The sequence below is a fragment of the Elephantulus edwardii genome, unplaced genomic scaffold (assembly GCF_000299155.1).
Source record: "Elephantulus edwardii isolate Elephantulus edwardi_28Jun2011 unplaced genomic scaffold, EleEdw1.0 scaffold00162, whole genome shotgun sequence".
In the NCBI taxonomy this organism is placed as follows: domain Eukaryota; kingdom Metazoa; phylum Chordata; class Mammalia; order Macroscelidea; family Macroscelididae; genus Elephantulus; species Elephantulus edwardii.
In genome coordinates this window covers 383,956-400,755 of record NW_006399912.1, presented here as the reverse complement: position 1 = coordinate 400,755, position 16,800 = coordinate 383,956, and the positions used below count along the sequence as shown (strand labels likewise).

Here is a 16,800-nt window from a genome sequence, read left to right as displayed (position 1 = left end):
GTGGAAGGGGGCAGAATTGATTTCCCTGGTTTGTTTTTTTTTTTTTAAAGAAAAAAGCTGAAGCTCAGAGAGGGCCAGTAGTTTGCCCAAAGGCTCACAGCCAGACGGGCAGCATGATTGACTGCAGCAATAAAGTCTAGCTGTATGCCAGGAGCTCCTTTGGTGGCACAAATGGTTTGTGCTTTACGGCTAAAGTAAAGGTTTAAACTTGAACTAAAGGTTCAGCCCCACCCAGCAGCTCCAAGGAAGAAAGAGCTGGTCATCTTCTTCCATAAATACTTCACTCAAGGAAAACTCTATGAGCAGTTCTGCTCTAACACGTGGGCTGCCATGTGATGCAGTTAATTCAACAACAGTGGGCTGTATTATTTTTATTTCGTGAGCCAGGCATTGGGCCATGTCCCAACTCTAGATGGATCTGGTTCCCAATCCATTTTCTTCTCTGTGTCCTCCAACCAAGCCACCATTTCTCAACCTCACACTAAAGCTACAGCCTTCCTATGGCTTCCTTGTACCCATTCTCTCCCCCTTCACTCCACTTTCTAGCTGCCCATCAGAGCAGTCTTCCCAGGACTCGAGTCTAGACAGGTCCCCCCTCGCTTATGACCCTTCAGGTCACCACACCATCCTCAGGGTGAAGTCCAAATTCCTTCATTTGGCTCATTTAATTCTTTGTGCAGTCTGCATCATCACTGCAGTTTACCATCCAAAGCATCCCTCCCATCTCCCCACCAGACCTAGCTCACCATTGTAGTGGCTCACTCAAGAATTTTAGCACTGAGCTTCCTGGTGGCCAAAGCAAAAGGGAAAACAAAACCACTGCCAAGAATTGAGCAAAGGAGGAATCAGTAAGGGCTGGAGTGGCCATAGAGAGCTTCCTGGAGAAGGTAGAGGCTGGGGCTGAGTACGTAGGGAGGTCCCTTCATGGCACTCCCCTACACTGGTCTCCAGCGTGTCCTGGTGCCTGGGTCTGAGGCCTTTCTTCCACAGGGCCGCCCTGAGTGACACAGTGGGGCTGTGGGAGTCCCTGCAGCAGCGTGGGGAAGCCAAGCTCCTCCAGGCAGCAGAGGAGAAGTTCACCATTGAGCCTTTCAAGGCCAAGTCTGTCAAGGATGTGGAAGACCTGGTCAAACTCGTACAGATTCAGAGGTGAGCAGGAGAGAGATGGGGAGCAGCACTGCTCCAGGCCAGGCCAGCTCAGCAGCACTGGATCCAATGTCAAATGTGTCATCAGCACTGGGTGACACCCCAAGCCCTTTCTCTGAACAACAGCGGTCCAAAACCTGTCACTGCATGGGAGAGCTCCCATGATTCACGACTTTGCCTCATTTAGAAGTCATTATTGTGCCTGATTCCTCCTTGGTTAGAGGTTGCCTTAGTTTCCCAGGTCTGCCGTAACAAATACTACCAAGTAGCTCCAAGCAGAAATGTTTTGTCTCACAGTTCTGGAGATGGTTGTTAGATGCCATATGGTCAACTCTGATTCATAGCGACCCTATCAAGTTGGTGGCCCCACACTCGCTCTGTCAGCTCTTAGGGAAAGCTCACTTTGCCTCTTCCTAGCATCCGGTAGTCCCTGGAAACCCTTGGCGTTCTTTGGCTTATAGCTGCATCCCTACACTCACTGCCCTGTCTTCAGTGCTATGTGGCACTCTTTCTCTATGTCCTCTCCTAAGGACCTCTGCCTCTGGGTTTAAAGCCCATCTTACTCTAGAATAATCCTGAGTTAACTGATAACATCTTCAAAGATATTAGGAACCTGTCTATTTTAGAGGGGGACGTAATTCAACACCACAGTTTTTCCTACTTGCCATCTTCATTTAGTGCCAGGAGTGACGGCCCCAGCCAGCCTGCAAAAAGCCAGCATCAACTCTGTTCTCACTTCATAAACAGCATCACTAAGGCCCAGAGAGCAGAAAACTCTTAGCACTGAGTAGGCTGTCATTAACCTGTTCCTCCACCATACACTTGAGCACCTACTATGTGCTGGCTGGGCTAGGTGCTGATCAGATGCCTACTTTTCAGGGCTTGAGGTTTTTCTTTTTAACAGGACAGCAATAGCCCCAGGAAAGCATTTTGGCCACTTGGACAGGCATCACAGGGCCGAATGTGGGGCTCAGCTACAAGGAAGCACCTTCTCCGCACTAACACGGCCTCTTCTCTGTAGGACAAAAAGTCCCTCTGGAGATGCTGGGGAGCTTCCTGCTGTCCGGGACCTAAAGAAGCTGGAGTTTGCGTAAGCACTGGGGTGGTTTGTTGTTTGGGTTTTTTTTTTTCCATTCCATTTGAGTTGCCATAAAGTGATAGATGTCAGAATTAGTCTTACCCCCCTGGCTGTACTGCTCTTGACATCAGCATCCAGCAGCTGGGGTGTGTCTGGAGTCTTTTGGGATGATTCTGCCTGGCCCTTTGCTCATTAACGTGAACATTTGCTTATTTGCTCACTCATTACAAACATTCACTGAGTGTCTGCTCCCTGTGATACCCATGAATGACCAAAGTGTCTGTCCTCAAGAAGCTTCTAGACTAGTGGGAAGAGAGAGTTACTCCCTGCTGTGATGAGGTAGAAAGCATGAGGGTTGGACAGCTCAGACTTGGAGAAGTCAGGGACACTTCCTGGAGGAGGTGGTATCTGGGCTAAAATGTGGCAAACAAGTTGTAGTGAGCCAGGCAAGGTAAAGAGGGGAAAGCCATCAGTTAAAGAGGGAAAAGAGTTTCTAGGAATTGTTGTCTTCCAGGGTAGTTGAGTCCTTTTCCCAGGTCAGGTTGCAGACTGCACAGTGTCCCTTGTATTTGAGCTTGCTTGTTTCCAGAAATACTTTATGCAAGCTTTAAGTTCCTATACAGTTGTAGTGGTTCATGCAAGAATTTAGCACTGAGCTTCCTGGTAACCAATGCAAAAAGGGAAACAAAACTACTATGAGTTGAACAACAGAAGAACCAAGAAGGGTTAGAGTGAAGATGGAAGGTGAAGGGTTGGACTTGTCAGAGGAGCTCAAAATGTCCTGGCCAGCATCACCCTCTAAACCTCAGGAGAACCCCTGTGCCAGGCTTTGGTTTTCAACTGTGGCTGCATCTCAGAATTGCTAGTGTTCTGAACCTATAAACTCTGAGATCCCACCTTACCCAAGGTCTCAGAACAAGAGCTCACCCCTGATTTGAAGGAAGCCCGTGAGATTTGGGTGTGTAACCAGGGTAATCAATCATCCTCAAACCTTCCTGATTTTAACACTTAACATGGCCAGACCTCCATGAAATCTCTCAGTTCCAGGAAAACAGGCCATTGGCCACCCTAATATGGCCAGTGCTGGGTTTGCCATTCGTGACAGTGCTGCGAGGGTGACAGAAACAGGCAGTGGGCACTGGGAAGCCCAGCTTTGACCTCGGCCACCGTTAAGGGGGAGTCTCTGGGCACAGGGGCCAGGGGGAAGACACTAATTATCATCACACGTAGGTCTGTCTGCCCAGATCCAGCCTTTCCACCTGCAGCACACACTCACCACTGATCTCATGACCCTGCTGCTGTCAGCCTTCCGTCCACTAGACAGATGACAACGCTGAGGCCTGCGAGGTTTCCTTTGTGCAAAGTCAGAAGAGTCAGCTCAAGAGAAACCCAACAAAGGAAAATTCTAAGTTAGTGTTTGGTCATAAATTACCATTGGGGTGTAGGATCATTTTGTGATGAAGACATTTATGCACATTTTATATGTCTGTTTACAGGCATGTGTAATACATGTGCGCGCGCGCACACACACACACACACACACACACACACTGTTATCAAGTCAGTTCTGACCCATAATGTCCCCGCATCAGGTTTCTGAGACTATGAGTTAAAATTAGAGGCAACTGCTCTTCTTCCTCCCGTCTTAGAAGAGCAGATGGTGGATTTGAACCGATAAAGAAGTTTGAATTAACAGCACAACCCACTATGGACTGCCTCACCAGAGCTCCCTGTTATATATAGACATACATGCATGGAGAACTGTACATATATGTATAGTGAAAACTGGAGCTTACTTAAGGCAGAAACCTGTCAAACAAAGCTCAAATATTTTTCACTCACGTTAAGTGGTAGAAAAGTATGTAAAAGTCTAGACCCCGTCAAAGGTAGGAAACTGGCAAGATTCAGAAAAGCAAAGCAGTCCCCCAGGTGCTGTGTGCTTCACTGTCTATACCTTCTCTCTGTGCTCCACCTCACCTACTGGGCACGTGTCCATGAGGGACCAGTCCTTGGAGAAGGACATCATGCTTGGAAGAGTGGAGAGACAGTGCAGGAGAGGAAGACCCCGGATGAGATGGATTGACACAGTAACTAGGATAATGGGGGCAAGTGTTTCAGAGGCAGTGAAACTGGCTCCGGACCTTCACAGCTGTTATGCATAAGGTCACTCTGAGGTACAAGCGATGCAACGGCACATAATAACAACATATGCTTGGAAAGGGAGAGTCAGCAAGAGATAGAAAGACCTGCAACAAGATAGACAGACATAGTGACTGTAGCAGTGAGCTCAAGCATGTCAGAGACTGGCACAGGGTAGAACAGAGTTCAGATGTTGTTGTTCATAGGGTCACTATGTGTTGTACTTGTCTTGATAGCACACAACAACAACAATATGTGTTGGGAGCTCTGGTGGCTTAGTGGAAAAGAGTTGCACTGCCAACCCAAAGGCACACGGTTCAAATCCACCAGCTATTCCACAAAAAAAAAGATGAGCAGTCTCCTCCCATGTGATTTACGGCCTCTGAAAACCTGCTGGAGGGTCAGCTATGAGCTAGTTCTGTCTTGAGGGTACCTAATGGCTTATGTGTGTACAGAGATGCACACAGATATTTCTACATCATCACATTAACTCTAGACCAGCTCTGGGAGGCAGTCATCACCTTATTCATGTTACAGATGGGGAAGCTGAGACCAGATGAGGCTCTCACCCCACGCTCTGCTCCCTTACCCCTGCTGAAGCCCCGGAAAAAGCCCAGCACCTCTTGTTTTGAAGAGACTATATGCTTAGCTGCGCAGAGGTAAAAACGTTGCTGAAAAGAGGAAATGTGTGAAAACCTTGGCCAAGGGCCCCTTAGGCTGTGAATTATTTTCAGTATAAAAAGCCAGAACGGTGTTTAAGGTCGGAACTACGCCCTAGGAGGCAGCAGCTGTGGGCGGAACAGCCCAGAACGAGAGAGACCAGCCACCTGGGGCCCAGAAGCCCCAGGCAGGTTCTGAGGAAGGAAAGAAGGGAGGAACTGGCTGTTTTGGTGTTTCTGGCAGCCACTGTGCTGGGCACCCAGTAGGCCTCATCCCACTCAGTCAGGACTGTGGTGGCGTTCTCTGTGCTGGACCTTCCTGGAATCGCCTCCATGTGCCTGCTGAACCCTGTCTCCTGTGCTCCACACAGCCCACCCAACTCCAGGCCCTGGGGCCTTCTTGCTGTTTCCAACCCTCACCGGGCATAATCCTGCCCCAGGACCTTTGCACAGGCTCGGCCTTTGCCACAACAGTCATCCACACGCCCACAAGCACACTTCATTTGGCTCTTGATATAAATGGAATCTTCTGCATGAGGCCTGTTCTGACCTCATGTTTGAAAATGCATTCATCCCTCCTTAGGGCCAGATTTTTCTCTCTGTTACTTCCTCCTTCTCTGACACACTAGCTAATCTACCCATTTCTTTGATTTGTCACTACCATTGGGATACCAGCTGTCTGAGGGTGGGGTTTGTGTTGGTTCTGCTCACAGCTGTCTCCCCTGGGCTTACCACCTAACACTAAACAATAATACAAACTCAAACTCATTGCCGTTGAGTTGCAGCTCCCTCCAGCGGGTTTCCAAGGCTGTGAATTGCACAAGAACAGACTGCTCATCTTTCTCCCTCGGAGCCACTGAAGGGTTTGAATCACCAGAGAAGCGGGGTCATTAGTTTGGCAGTACAACTCTCAGCACCACCTAACGTTGTTATGATGTGCCACTGAGTTGTCCGTGACTCTCAGCGACCCTATGACCAAGAGCTCTGAACCCTGCCCTATCCTGAGCCAACCTCACTGTCTCTGATACACTTACACCTGCTACCCAAGTTACTGTGACAATCCATTTCATCAAGGGTCCTCTTCCCCTGCTCTGTCCCTCCACTCTTCCAAGCGTGATGTCCTTATCTAAGGACTGGTCCCTCCTGGCCCACAGTATGTGACATAGAGTTTCAAAATCCTTGCTTCGAAGGAGCAACTTGGCTTCACCCTCTCCAGGACAGATAGACCTGTTTGTTCTCTTGGCAGCCCATGTTATGTTCAAGACTCTTCTTCAGCACCACAATTCAAAGGCATCAATTCTTTTTCTGTTATCCTTAGTCACTGTCCAGTCACTCTCTGATGCATAGCAGTAATTTCAAAGACCATGGCCTGGACCAGGCACACCTTAGTCTCCATACTGATGTTGTTATTTTTTAGCACTCTGGAGAGATCCCTGACAGCAGACTTCCCAATGCAGCTCGTTTTGTTTTATTTCCTGACTGATGGTGCCAAGACCCTCCCAACAACCAAAGGAGCCCTGGTGACACCGTGTGCTAAGCATTAAGCCGCTAACTGAAAGTTTAGTGGTTTGGATCCACCAGCCACTTCGCAGGAGAAAGATGTGACGATTGGTTTCTGTAAAGACTTAGCCTTGGAAACCCCAAGGGGCAGTTCTACTCTGTTCTGATGGGTCCCTGTGGTTCTGAAAAGACGAGACAAAGAGTAGGTGTGGATTTTAGCACTGCTGGCTTAATACCTAGCGTGTTGCAAAATCCAAAAACCCTCAGCACACTGCTGCCAAGTTGGAACCAACTCAAAGCTGACCCACCAGAGAGAGGGTTTTCAGAGGAGGAGATCACCCATCCTTCTCGTGAGGGGTCGGTCACTGGGGGATTCAAACCACCTGCCTTTGGGTTGATGACGCAACCCCTAACCCACTTGACCATCAGAGCTCCTCACAGCACGTTGTGCTGTTAACCAAAGGGTGGGTGGTTTGAATCTACCAGCAGTGACATGGAGAAAAAGAAGTGATTTCCTCCCATGAAGATTTGCAGCCTTAGAAACCTGATGAGTTGCTACGGGTTCAAACCTACTCAGTGGCCCTGCATGTGTTTTTGTTCTTTAACCTTATGAGTTTGGGCTCAATATCCAAGCAAGAAAGCTGAGACTCAGAGATGAAGCAATCACTGGGTCCACAACAGCTAGGATTTAAATCCAACTCCCGGCTCCATCCCCCTGGGCCATCCCCAAACCTCTGTCTCTCTGATATCTGTGGTTTTGGGGACTGAGAACCTTCCACAATGACTCTCAATGACCATGTGCCTACTTTCAATTTTCATCAAGTATGTTTATGAAAACAAATGACAAAATAACTACCATTAGAAAAGAGCTTCCATTACTATTATTATTATTATTTTGGTTATTCCTTTGAAAGCTGGTGAGAACATTGATTTGATCCAATTTCTGTGACCTTTTGTGGTTAAATAGCCTCTCCAGGCCTTAGTTTATTTCTCTGGAATAAGAGGATAAAATAGAGTGAAAGGGGCCCTGAATTCCGAAAGTCATCACGAGGATTTAATGAGGAGACCTGATGGTACAATGAGGGAGCGCTCAGCTGTTAACTGAAAGATGGGTGGTTCAAATCCCACCAGTGTCCAGGAGAGAGGCCTGGTTCTGCGTCAGTAGAGCTCACAGCCTCAGGAAACTGTCCAGGCAGTTCTGCTCCGTCACTTGGGGCCATTTGGAGTCAGACTGGACCGCACAGCACTTAACAACAACCCCTCCCAGGGAAGGGGCCAGCTCTTGTTATTAAAGGCAAATACATGGCTACTCTCTGTCCAGGACCAGTGTGGGTCCTCAGGCAGGCATTTGGGGACCGTCTCACCAGTAGGGTGATTACATGTGTTGGCAGGTGTGGGCACCGGGCCCCCTCTCAGAGATGAACACCTCAGCTAAACACCCAGCTGGTCACTCAGGGAGGACTTTTGGAAATGTGTCCATAATAGAAGGGACAGGGGTGTCACCTGGCAGAGGGACAGGGGTTGGGGGCTGAGGAGACATGGAAGGGGAAGGTACCTTAGCCCAGGGCTGGCGTCTGTGTCCTGGTTTCCAGGGGTGACTTGGGGAGCTGTGACTGTTCTGGAGTCTCATGCCTGCTCTTTGCCTCCTAGGCTGGGCCCCGTCTCTGGTCCCCAGGCGTTCCCCAAACTGGTGACAATCCTCACAGCCTTTTCCTCCCTCCAGCATCTGGAGTGAGTATAAACTTGGGCCTGCCCTCTCCCTGACTTTTGACACCCAGCCCGGCCCCCACAGCCGCAGCGGGGAGAAGCCCTTCTCTGTCCCTTTCCTGTACAGCTTTCCCAGTGTGGCTCCAGTCATCCAGGGCTCCCCAACAGGGAAGGGACAGCAGCTGGGAATCCCCGTGGTAAACAAGCTGAATCTCTGCCCTCTGTGGCCTCCTTAGCTGCTCCCGGGCCTTTTAAGAAGGTGGGGTGGAGGAGCATGGTTCCCCTGACAGGTGAGGACACTGGGGTTCCACAGGTTCCCTCCTGGGTCACCCTTGTTCTCATGGCCAGGGACGGCAGTGGCCCAGCCCCAAGGAGTCCTGCTCACATCGGATTCATGGTCCTTAGCATCACGGGGCTCCTAAAACCAGTCAAACCCACCACCAGTCCCCAGCTCTCTGACAGGTGCCCTGAAGCCTCTTGGCAGTGTGGCAAGGACAAGGGGTCTGGTGTCAGGACAGGAGGGGAGAAGCTGGTGGTCTCCTGGACACCGGCTGATGGTCCCCATCTGATTCCACCTGCAGCCTGGACTCGCTGAGTGAGAACAAGATCGGGGACAGAGGAGTCGCCCAGCTCTCGGCCATATTCCCTCAGCTGAAGGCTCTGGAGACGCTCAAGTGAGTCCCCTGGGCCTGCCCTTCGCCTCCTCTGATCTTTAAGTCCAGCTGACCTTTTTATCCTTTTATTTACTTGTTTATTAAGTCATTTATCCACTCAGTCAATCTTCTGAACTCGTTTATGTATTCTTATCCATTCCCTCCGTCACTCATTTAATCACTTTGTTTATTCATGCATCCAACCACTTCATTTAGTTAATGATACAGTGCGGGTGAAACCAGGCTGCTCCTTGGAGGCAAAGATTTTGAAGTTCCATCTCATATACTGTGGGCACATGGCCGGAGGGACCAGTCCTTGGAGAAGGACATCATGCTTGGAAGGGTGGAGGGACAGCACAGGAGAGGAAGACCCAGATGAAGTGGATTGACACTGTAACTGGGCTCGTGGGGGTAGGTGTGTTGGAGACAGTGAGATTGGCTCAGGGTAGAGCAGAGTTCAGAGCTATGGTGCATAGGGTCACTATGAGTCACGGGCGACTCGATGGCACATAACAATAACAGTGACAATGACTTGAATCCAGTCATCTGTGCATTTAATCAACAAATACTCCCTCAACACCTGCGATGTACAGGTGCCCACTGAAGCCCAGGATACTCAGCTTTAAACAAAGCAAATCCCCTAACTTCAGTGATCTTAAATCTTAGGAGAACTGGTAAACATGCTAACAAATGAATGGATCCATAATAATGAGGCATAAAACATAATAAAGGGAAACCATGTTTAGCGACAGAAATTACATGTGGTGATAAAAGAAGAGAGGCAGACTGGGTGGAGTAGTACATCACCTTGCCCAGGCAGCACATTTGAATTGCCCAGAGGGTCCTGAGCTTTGGAGGCTGGAAATGAATGAGAGTAAAGGAGGCTCTGCTGGGTATTTTCTTGAACTGAGAAAATTCTCCCATTCATTGCCATTGAGTTGGAACCAACTCAGAGTTGACCCTTATTTGAGTAGCCCCTCTTTTCCCCAAGGGGCTGCTGGTGGATTTGAACCACCAGAGGGGCCCTGCCTTTGGCTTAGCAGTACAGCTGCCTGTAGACTGTGCCACCAGAGCTTGCTGCTGCACCTCAAGGGTCTCGTTAAAATCCGACCACGCTTCCCTTCATATTCCTGAGCGAAGTTCCGTGATTGAAGAACAGTGTCATGTCTCCAGTATTTTATACGGTTCCACGTATCACTGAAACAAACTCGCTTCCCTCCTCCCACCTTCTCCTCCCTCCATCCTTCCCTCCCTTTCTCCCCCTCCCTTTCCTTCTGCCCCAGGACTGGACAACATTCCATTCTGTTACAGATATAAGGTTAAACAGCCCTGGTGGTACAGCAGTTAAGCACTTGGCTGCTAACTGAAAGACTGGTAGTTCGAGCTCCCCTGTGGTTCCATGGGCCGAAGAACTGGTGGGGTCTGTGCCTGTAAAGATCTAGCCTAGAAACCCCTCTGGGACTGCACTACTGTGTGACATGGGGATGCTGAGTCAGAACGGACTCGCTGGCGCCTAACCCCACCATACCCCTAACCCCACCATACACAGGTGGTTATGAGCCTGGGCTTACTTAGGCATCTAACAACAATAACAACAAAGTATTTCTTGAGCACCTGCTGTGCACCTGGCACTGCTCTAGGCATAGGGATACAGAAGCAGGCAAAACAGACATGATGCTCTTGCCTGGTGGAGTCTACCGCCTAGCAGGGGAGAAACCATCTAAAAATGCCAGGAACATGTATTTAATGACAGCACAAAAAGTGGTCCCAAAGGAAAAGAGGTGTGCCATGGCATCATAAAACAGGTGTCTCCGCACCCTCCTCCGATGCCCCAGCCCCTCCAGAGTCAGTCCACAGCCCCATCCTTATTGTATTACCCACAGTGTTCATAGAGGGCAGCTGTGCTGTCTGTGATATGATGGGCCACCTTGTGTGGAAGCCAGAGCTCCCGGCTCTGCCTGCAGCAGGCGTCACCCCAGCCCAGGGAGGATGGATGGCAGAGGGAGAGAGGATCCAGGTTTGGTCCTGATCCCTTGTCCACTATGTTGCTACAGCCTGTCCCAGAACAACATCACCGATATGGGGGCCTGCACGCTCGCCGAAGCCCTGCCTGCACTGGCTGCCTCCCTCCTCAGACTGAGGTGAGTAGGCCCCGGTTAGTAGAGGGACGAGGTGCTGCACTTTCAACTGGAGGTGCTGGATTGGCCACTGGAACCACGGCATCAGTCCACTCCACAGGGGGCCCCAGCTACCTCTAACCCACTGTGGACGCCTTGGCCTGAACAAGAGAGCTGGCATGACCCCAAGGAAAGAGCTCTGAGGAACCCTGGGCAAATAGCCTCCTCTTTTTACCTTTTCGTCTCTGGAAAATGAGAAGCATCCCAGGATCTTCCTCAGAGTTAAATCAAGGCACCGTGTCCAGCTCTTGGCCTTCAAAACAAAACACTCGCTGCCATTAAATCAGCTCCTACTCGTAGCGATCCTCCATCAAGTTTCCAAGTCTAAGTCTAAATGGGAGGAAACTACTTACCTTTCTCCATGGAGCCGCTTAACACAATTCAACTCATCGCCATCGAGTCGGAACCAACCCGGAGCTGAACCTTCAGCAGGTTTTCAGAGGCTGCTAATTCCAAGGGAGGGAATTGCCTATCTCTTCCCCAAGGAGCAGCTGGTGGATTCAAAACCCATGCCTTTGGGTTGGCAGCGCAGCTCCTTACTCACCAGGCCACCAGAGCCACCTATAGAGCCACTAATGCACAAGTAATTATCAATCCTTCTCCCCCACGGGAGAGTGGGAACAAGCTTTTTGTGGAGTCCACAGGCAGCTTCTGAAAAGCTGAAAAATCACTCACACGGGAGTCTGTCCCTACACTGCCATCTTCTGGTAGGTCCCGGAGTAGCACCGCTTGCTTTGGAATATTTCCTTTAAAAAAAAATTCAGTGTAGATTTTACAAGTCATATTGGGGTTTTAATACAGTTTTGTTGTTGTAGTTGTGTACCATCGAGTTGGAATCTACCCATAGCTGACCCTCCAGTGGGTTTTCACAGGCAGTTAATCGCATGGGAGGAGATTGTCCATCCTACTGCAGAGCAGCTGGTAGATTCGAACTGCATGTCTTCAGGACTGCAGCACAACTTCTTGTAGATCCCCTTTAATATAATAACTTATATTTATTTTATTTTATTACATCAGCTGCAGTTGATTAATGTAACTAATGGGAATGCCTAACCAAACCCTTACTGTGTATTCTGGGGCCAGTGAGAGGTTAAGCTTGGACCACAGCGCAAGTTCAAATTAGCATCACCTCTATTCCTGCCCTTCGAAGCCGGGGAACTGCCTTTCTGCTTCTCCCAGCTCTCACTGCCTGCAGAGGTAGCCAAAAATCAGCTGGTTCTCCAGGGAGAAAGCATTGAGACCATCTAGTTATTGATTCCTCTGTTTACTTAGCCTTCCAGCCAGGCCATTATGTACAACTGAACAAGCTGTGTTCTGTGCAGCTCATAAACCATGAGCTTGGCGTCCTGAGACCTGTCCGTGAGCATCTGACACTTAACACTTAACCACACTCTCAAGCCCATACTAAAAACTAGAACTACGATGATGAGCAAGATAGACATAAGCAAGTAAACTTAGTATAAATAGATTATAAAATAATGACTAATTCTGGGAAGGAAACCAAAGAGCGTCCCAAAGAATCAAACCAACCAAATCCAATTCACTGCCATCACGTCAGTGCTGACTCATAATGACCCTCCATTGGGTGTCTGAGGCTATAAATCTTGACAGAAAAAAGCTGCCCATCTGGTGGATTTGAACTTCCATCCTTTCCATTCACAATCTAACATGGTACTTTCTATGCCACCAGGGGTTCTTGAAAAATACAGTAGGGAGGAGCAAATCCAGCAGGAAGGCTCTGAGGAGGTGATAATTCTTGAAATCCAGAAAATGTAGAGGAACTGACTGGAGAGCTCTATGGGAAATGCATTTGAGGGAGAGGGAACCGCAGGTGCAAAGACCCTGAGGTGGGAAAGAGTTTGAGTCTTTGAGGGCTAGAAGGGCTGGGATGTGGTGAATGAGGGCCAGAGAGGGGAGATGGAGTAGGAGAAGCCGGTTTGTAGGTCAAGGAAGGGCCTTGCTGGTCAGGGAAGGCATTTGGGGTGTGTTTGTTATTTTTTAAGAAAGCATGTATGAAAAAGCAGAGAGGGTGATTTGAACCTAAGAAAACATTTTATGGACTCTTAAGAAGCTATAATCCCTCATAAGACACTTTAATGTTGCCATCAGGAGGACAATTAGTTGCTAATTAAACTGTGACTCTCCACTGATTATAAGACACAGCCGGATCTCACTGACATCAGTGAAACATGTGATGATTACTGATTGTCCTGGGATGTAGGCAGGGCCTCCAGGTTCTAGGACTCACTCCCAGGAAGAGAGGACAGAGCCCTCGGCCAGCTCCTGCTCTGGCTGAGTCTGGATCTAGGTAGCTGCAGTGTAGACCTGCTGCTTTTTACACGCAGCCCAGGCATGCCCTGCAGCCCTGAGGCGGAGTCACAACAAAGTCAGGCACTGAGATGAGAGATGAGAGTGGTGGCAGGCCGTGCCCCCGCCTGTTGACAGGTCCTAAGCATTCAGCCAGGTGGGTACTGACGACACTCTGGTGCTATTTCTGTCACTGCTAATGATGATCTGAATATGTATTCTAGAAACACAAGGTGGCCAGCAGTCTGGGTTCTTCCCTCCCTACTTCAAAGGCTGGCCTTGTCTTTTTAGGGCCAGTGTCTCCAAATGCCTGTGGTCATCATGCCAGCGCCAGCATTAGCTCCTTTCCTCCACCCAGACAATGACTCCATTGTGGTCCGCAGCTGTTAAGTGAATTGTGATTCATAGAGACCCCATGTGATAGAACAGAGAAGCCCCCCAGGGTTCCCTCTCCTTGGGGTCTCAGCAGTTAAGCACATAGCTGTTACGATCAGTGGCTTGAAGCCACCAGGAGCTCCTTGGGAAAAATGTGGCTGGTGCTTCTGTGAGGGTTACAGACCTGGATACCCTAAGGGACAGTGCTCCTCTGTCCTGTAGGGGTCCCTCTATGAGCAGGCATTGACTTAGCAGCAGTGGGGAGTCTTTACAGAAGGTCATCAGGTCTTTCCCCCCAAGAAGCTGGGGGGCGAGTTCTAACTGCTAACTCCTGGCAAGAAGCTGCACTGCAATCCTGAAGGCACACGGTTCAAGGCAGCTGCTCTGTGGGAGGATAGACACTCTCCTCCCGACTGCCTCTGAAAACCCGCCAGAGGGTCAGTTATGGGTCGGTTCCAACTCGATGGCACACAACAAGAAACAATTATTTTGTTGGCAATAAGCACACAGCCATTACAACATCAGGCCTCCTTCCCATAATTGTAGCTGGTCCTTTGTATAAGCAGGTTTTGTTTGCATTATCAAATTCAGCCAACAACAGATTAAAAATATTAACACAACAACCACAGCAGTGAAGTAGCCAAAGCCATTCCTCAAAGACTAAGAGGCAGTTTGAGATGCTGTTTACAGAGGCAGGAAGTGGTAGCACAAGGTTTTGAACCTGGGAAGTTGTCTTCTGAGAGTTTCCCCACTCTCAGTTGTTCCTGAGGGATCTCTGGTGGCCTACTGGTAAGAATCTACACTGCAGTGCCGAAGGCATGTGGTTCAAATCCACCAGCTGCTCCCCCGGAAAAGGATGGACAGTTGCCTCCTGTGTCTCTGAAAACCTGCTAGAGGGTCAGCTCCGACTCGACACATAGTTGTTTCTGAACTCACTGCGTGCCCACAAGGAAGCCTTAGTTGTCTTTTCTATTAAATGCAAGCTGTGGTCTGGTTGGATATGGACCCTCAGCCTGTCCATTGACCCCGTTTTCCCACAGCCTGTACAATAACTCCATCTGCGACACGGGAGCCAAGAGCCTGGCCCACGTGCTTCCCGACCTGGAGTCCCTCCGGGTGCTCGAGTGAGTAGGGCAGTCTGGGCAGTGGGCCACAGGGATCCAGGATCTGGGGAAGCCCCTGGGCTGAGGGCTGGTCGGTCTGGACGGTCTTCAGGGTGAGTCCAGGCCCAGGCCCAGAATGGCTCACTCTCTCCCCCTAGTGTCCAGTACAACAAGTTCACCGCAGCCGGGGCCCAGCAGCTCGCTGCCAGCCTGAAGAAGTGCCCTCAGGTGGAGACACTGGCGTAAGTCTCACCCCGTGGACAATCACCCTCTCTTCAGGTGTGCTGGTCCTGGGTTCCAATCCTACTTCATCCCTCACCAACATGGGACCCCTCACAAGCATCCCTTAACCTCTCCATCTGTAAAATGGGGGCAGTTATAGCATCTACCCCCCAGATGGTTCTGTGAGGTTTAGATTAGATGAAATACAGTGCCTGGCACATGAAAATAAATGCTATGTTAGGTTGACCTATATGAAACTGCCTATATCCACTCAATCTCACCGACAAAACTAGCAATTTTGTATAGGTCTAACTCACTTCTTATTATTGTATCTTTACTATTGTTAAGGAGGTCTGGTAGTGTAGAGTGTAACATATCAGGTTGCTAACTGAATGGCCAACAGTTCAAATCCACCAGCTGCTGCATGGGAGAAGGATGAGCAGTCTCCTCCATAAAGACTTACAGCCTCAGGAACTCAGATGGTCTCTGAGCTGTGGAATCATCTCAACGACAGTCAGTCTTTTGAGTTAAGCACTGAGCTGCTCATTGAAAAGTTGGTGGCTTGGACTCTCAGCAGAAAGATGGGTCGGTCTGCTCCTGTTAAGATTTGCAGCCTTGGAATCCCTGCGGGGCTGTTCTCTGTCCTACAGAGTCACCAGCAATCAGGACTGCCTCGAGGGCAGTGGTTTTGGTGACCAGTATTAACATGTCCCAGTGATGATATGTTCACCCTTGTCTCCTCACGTACACACGCGCCTACTCTTTGGAAGCGCTTCCCTCTGCATAAGCCTTTGCACCTTCTAAGATGAAGTCATTGCTGTGAAGTTGGTTCCAGTGCATAGCTGACCCTCCTAGGGGTTTCTGAGGATGTAAATTTTGGCAGGAGGAGACTGCCCATCTTTCTGCCATGGAGCTACTGGTGGGTTCAAACTGTCAGAGAAGTGTTAGCAGCATAACCAGAGCCCCCTTCTCAGATGATGTTGTTGTTGTGTGCCATCAAGTCAGAACCAACACATAGCCGACCCCCAGCGGGTGTTCAGAGGCAGGAAGAGATTGTCTATCCTGCAGAACAACTGATGGATTTGAACGACATGCCTTCAGGATTGCAGCGCAGCATCGTACCACTAGGCCACCAAAGCTCCCTTGTAAGATGATAGGGAATCACATACCATCTATTTTACAGATAGATGAAAAAGGTACAGAGAGGTTAACTAGCTCTGTGGAGGCCACACAGCCAATTAGCAGTGGACGCAGATATAAAGAAAAGGGTCTCCAGGCCCAGGCTTCTGCCTTTCTTACAACCCACACTGATCTGTTTCCTGTTAGGTGGATGGGTCTGAGGGTCCTTGGCCGAGTGGGAGGAAGGACACGGGCTCCAGGCCACCACTGCCACCTCCAGCCTGGCCTCTCCTCATTCTCCCCCTTGTCCTCGCAGGATGTGGACACCCACCATCCCATTCAGTGTCCAGGAGCATCTGCAGCAGCTGGACTCACGAATCAGCCTACGGTGACCTGAGCCGAGCCTGGGCGAGGTAACAGGTGAGCTCAGCAGGTGAGGGCATCAGATAGGAGCCAGGTGACTCGGTCAGGGGCCGCTCTGTCTCTGCCCCAGGCTTGGAGGAGTGGCTGCAGTGACTGAGGACTTGGGCCCTGGGGAGCCTCCCTGCGCTTGGTTGTGGAGAGAAGCAGGCGAAGGTGGAATGGGCCAGGCCAGCCATGTCCACAGCTCCTTGC

The 16,800-nt window shown here is 49.8% G+C and overlaps 1 protein-coding gene across 1 annotated transcript in view; it reads left to right on the top strand.

Moving 5' to 3' along the window:
• Window positions 1-16,577, top strand: part of CIITA (class II, major histocompatibility complex, transactivator) — a 31,461-nt gene extending 14,884 nt beyond the window's left edge. Inside the window, exons 11-18 of the mRNA XM_006895210.1 lie at window positions 991-1,149; window positions 2,168-2,236; window positions 8,173-8,253; window positions 8,811-8,903; window positions 10,937-11,023; window positions 14,782-14,865; window positions 15,003-15,086; window positions 16,502-16,577. Coding sequence (XP_006895272.1) covers window positions 991-1,149; window positions 2,168-2,236; window positions 8,173-8,253; window positions 8,811-8,903; window positions 10,937-11,023; window positions 14,782-14,865; window positions 15,003-15,086; window positions 16,502-16,577 — 733 coding nt within the window. The remainder of the gene's footprint in view (window positions 1-990; window positions 1,150-2,167; window positions 2,237-8,172; window positions 8,254-8,810; window positions 8,904-10,936; window positions 11,024-14,781; window positions 14,866-15,002; window positions 15,087-16,501) is intronic.
• Window positions 16,578-16,800: the final 223 nt, after the last annotated feature.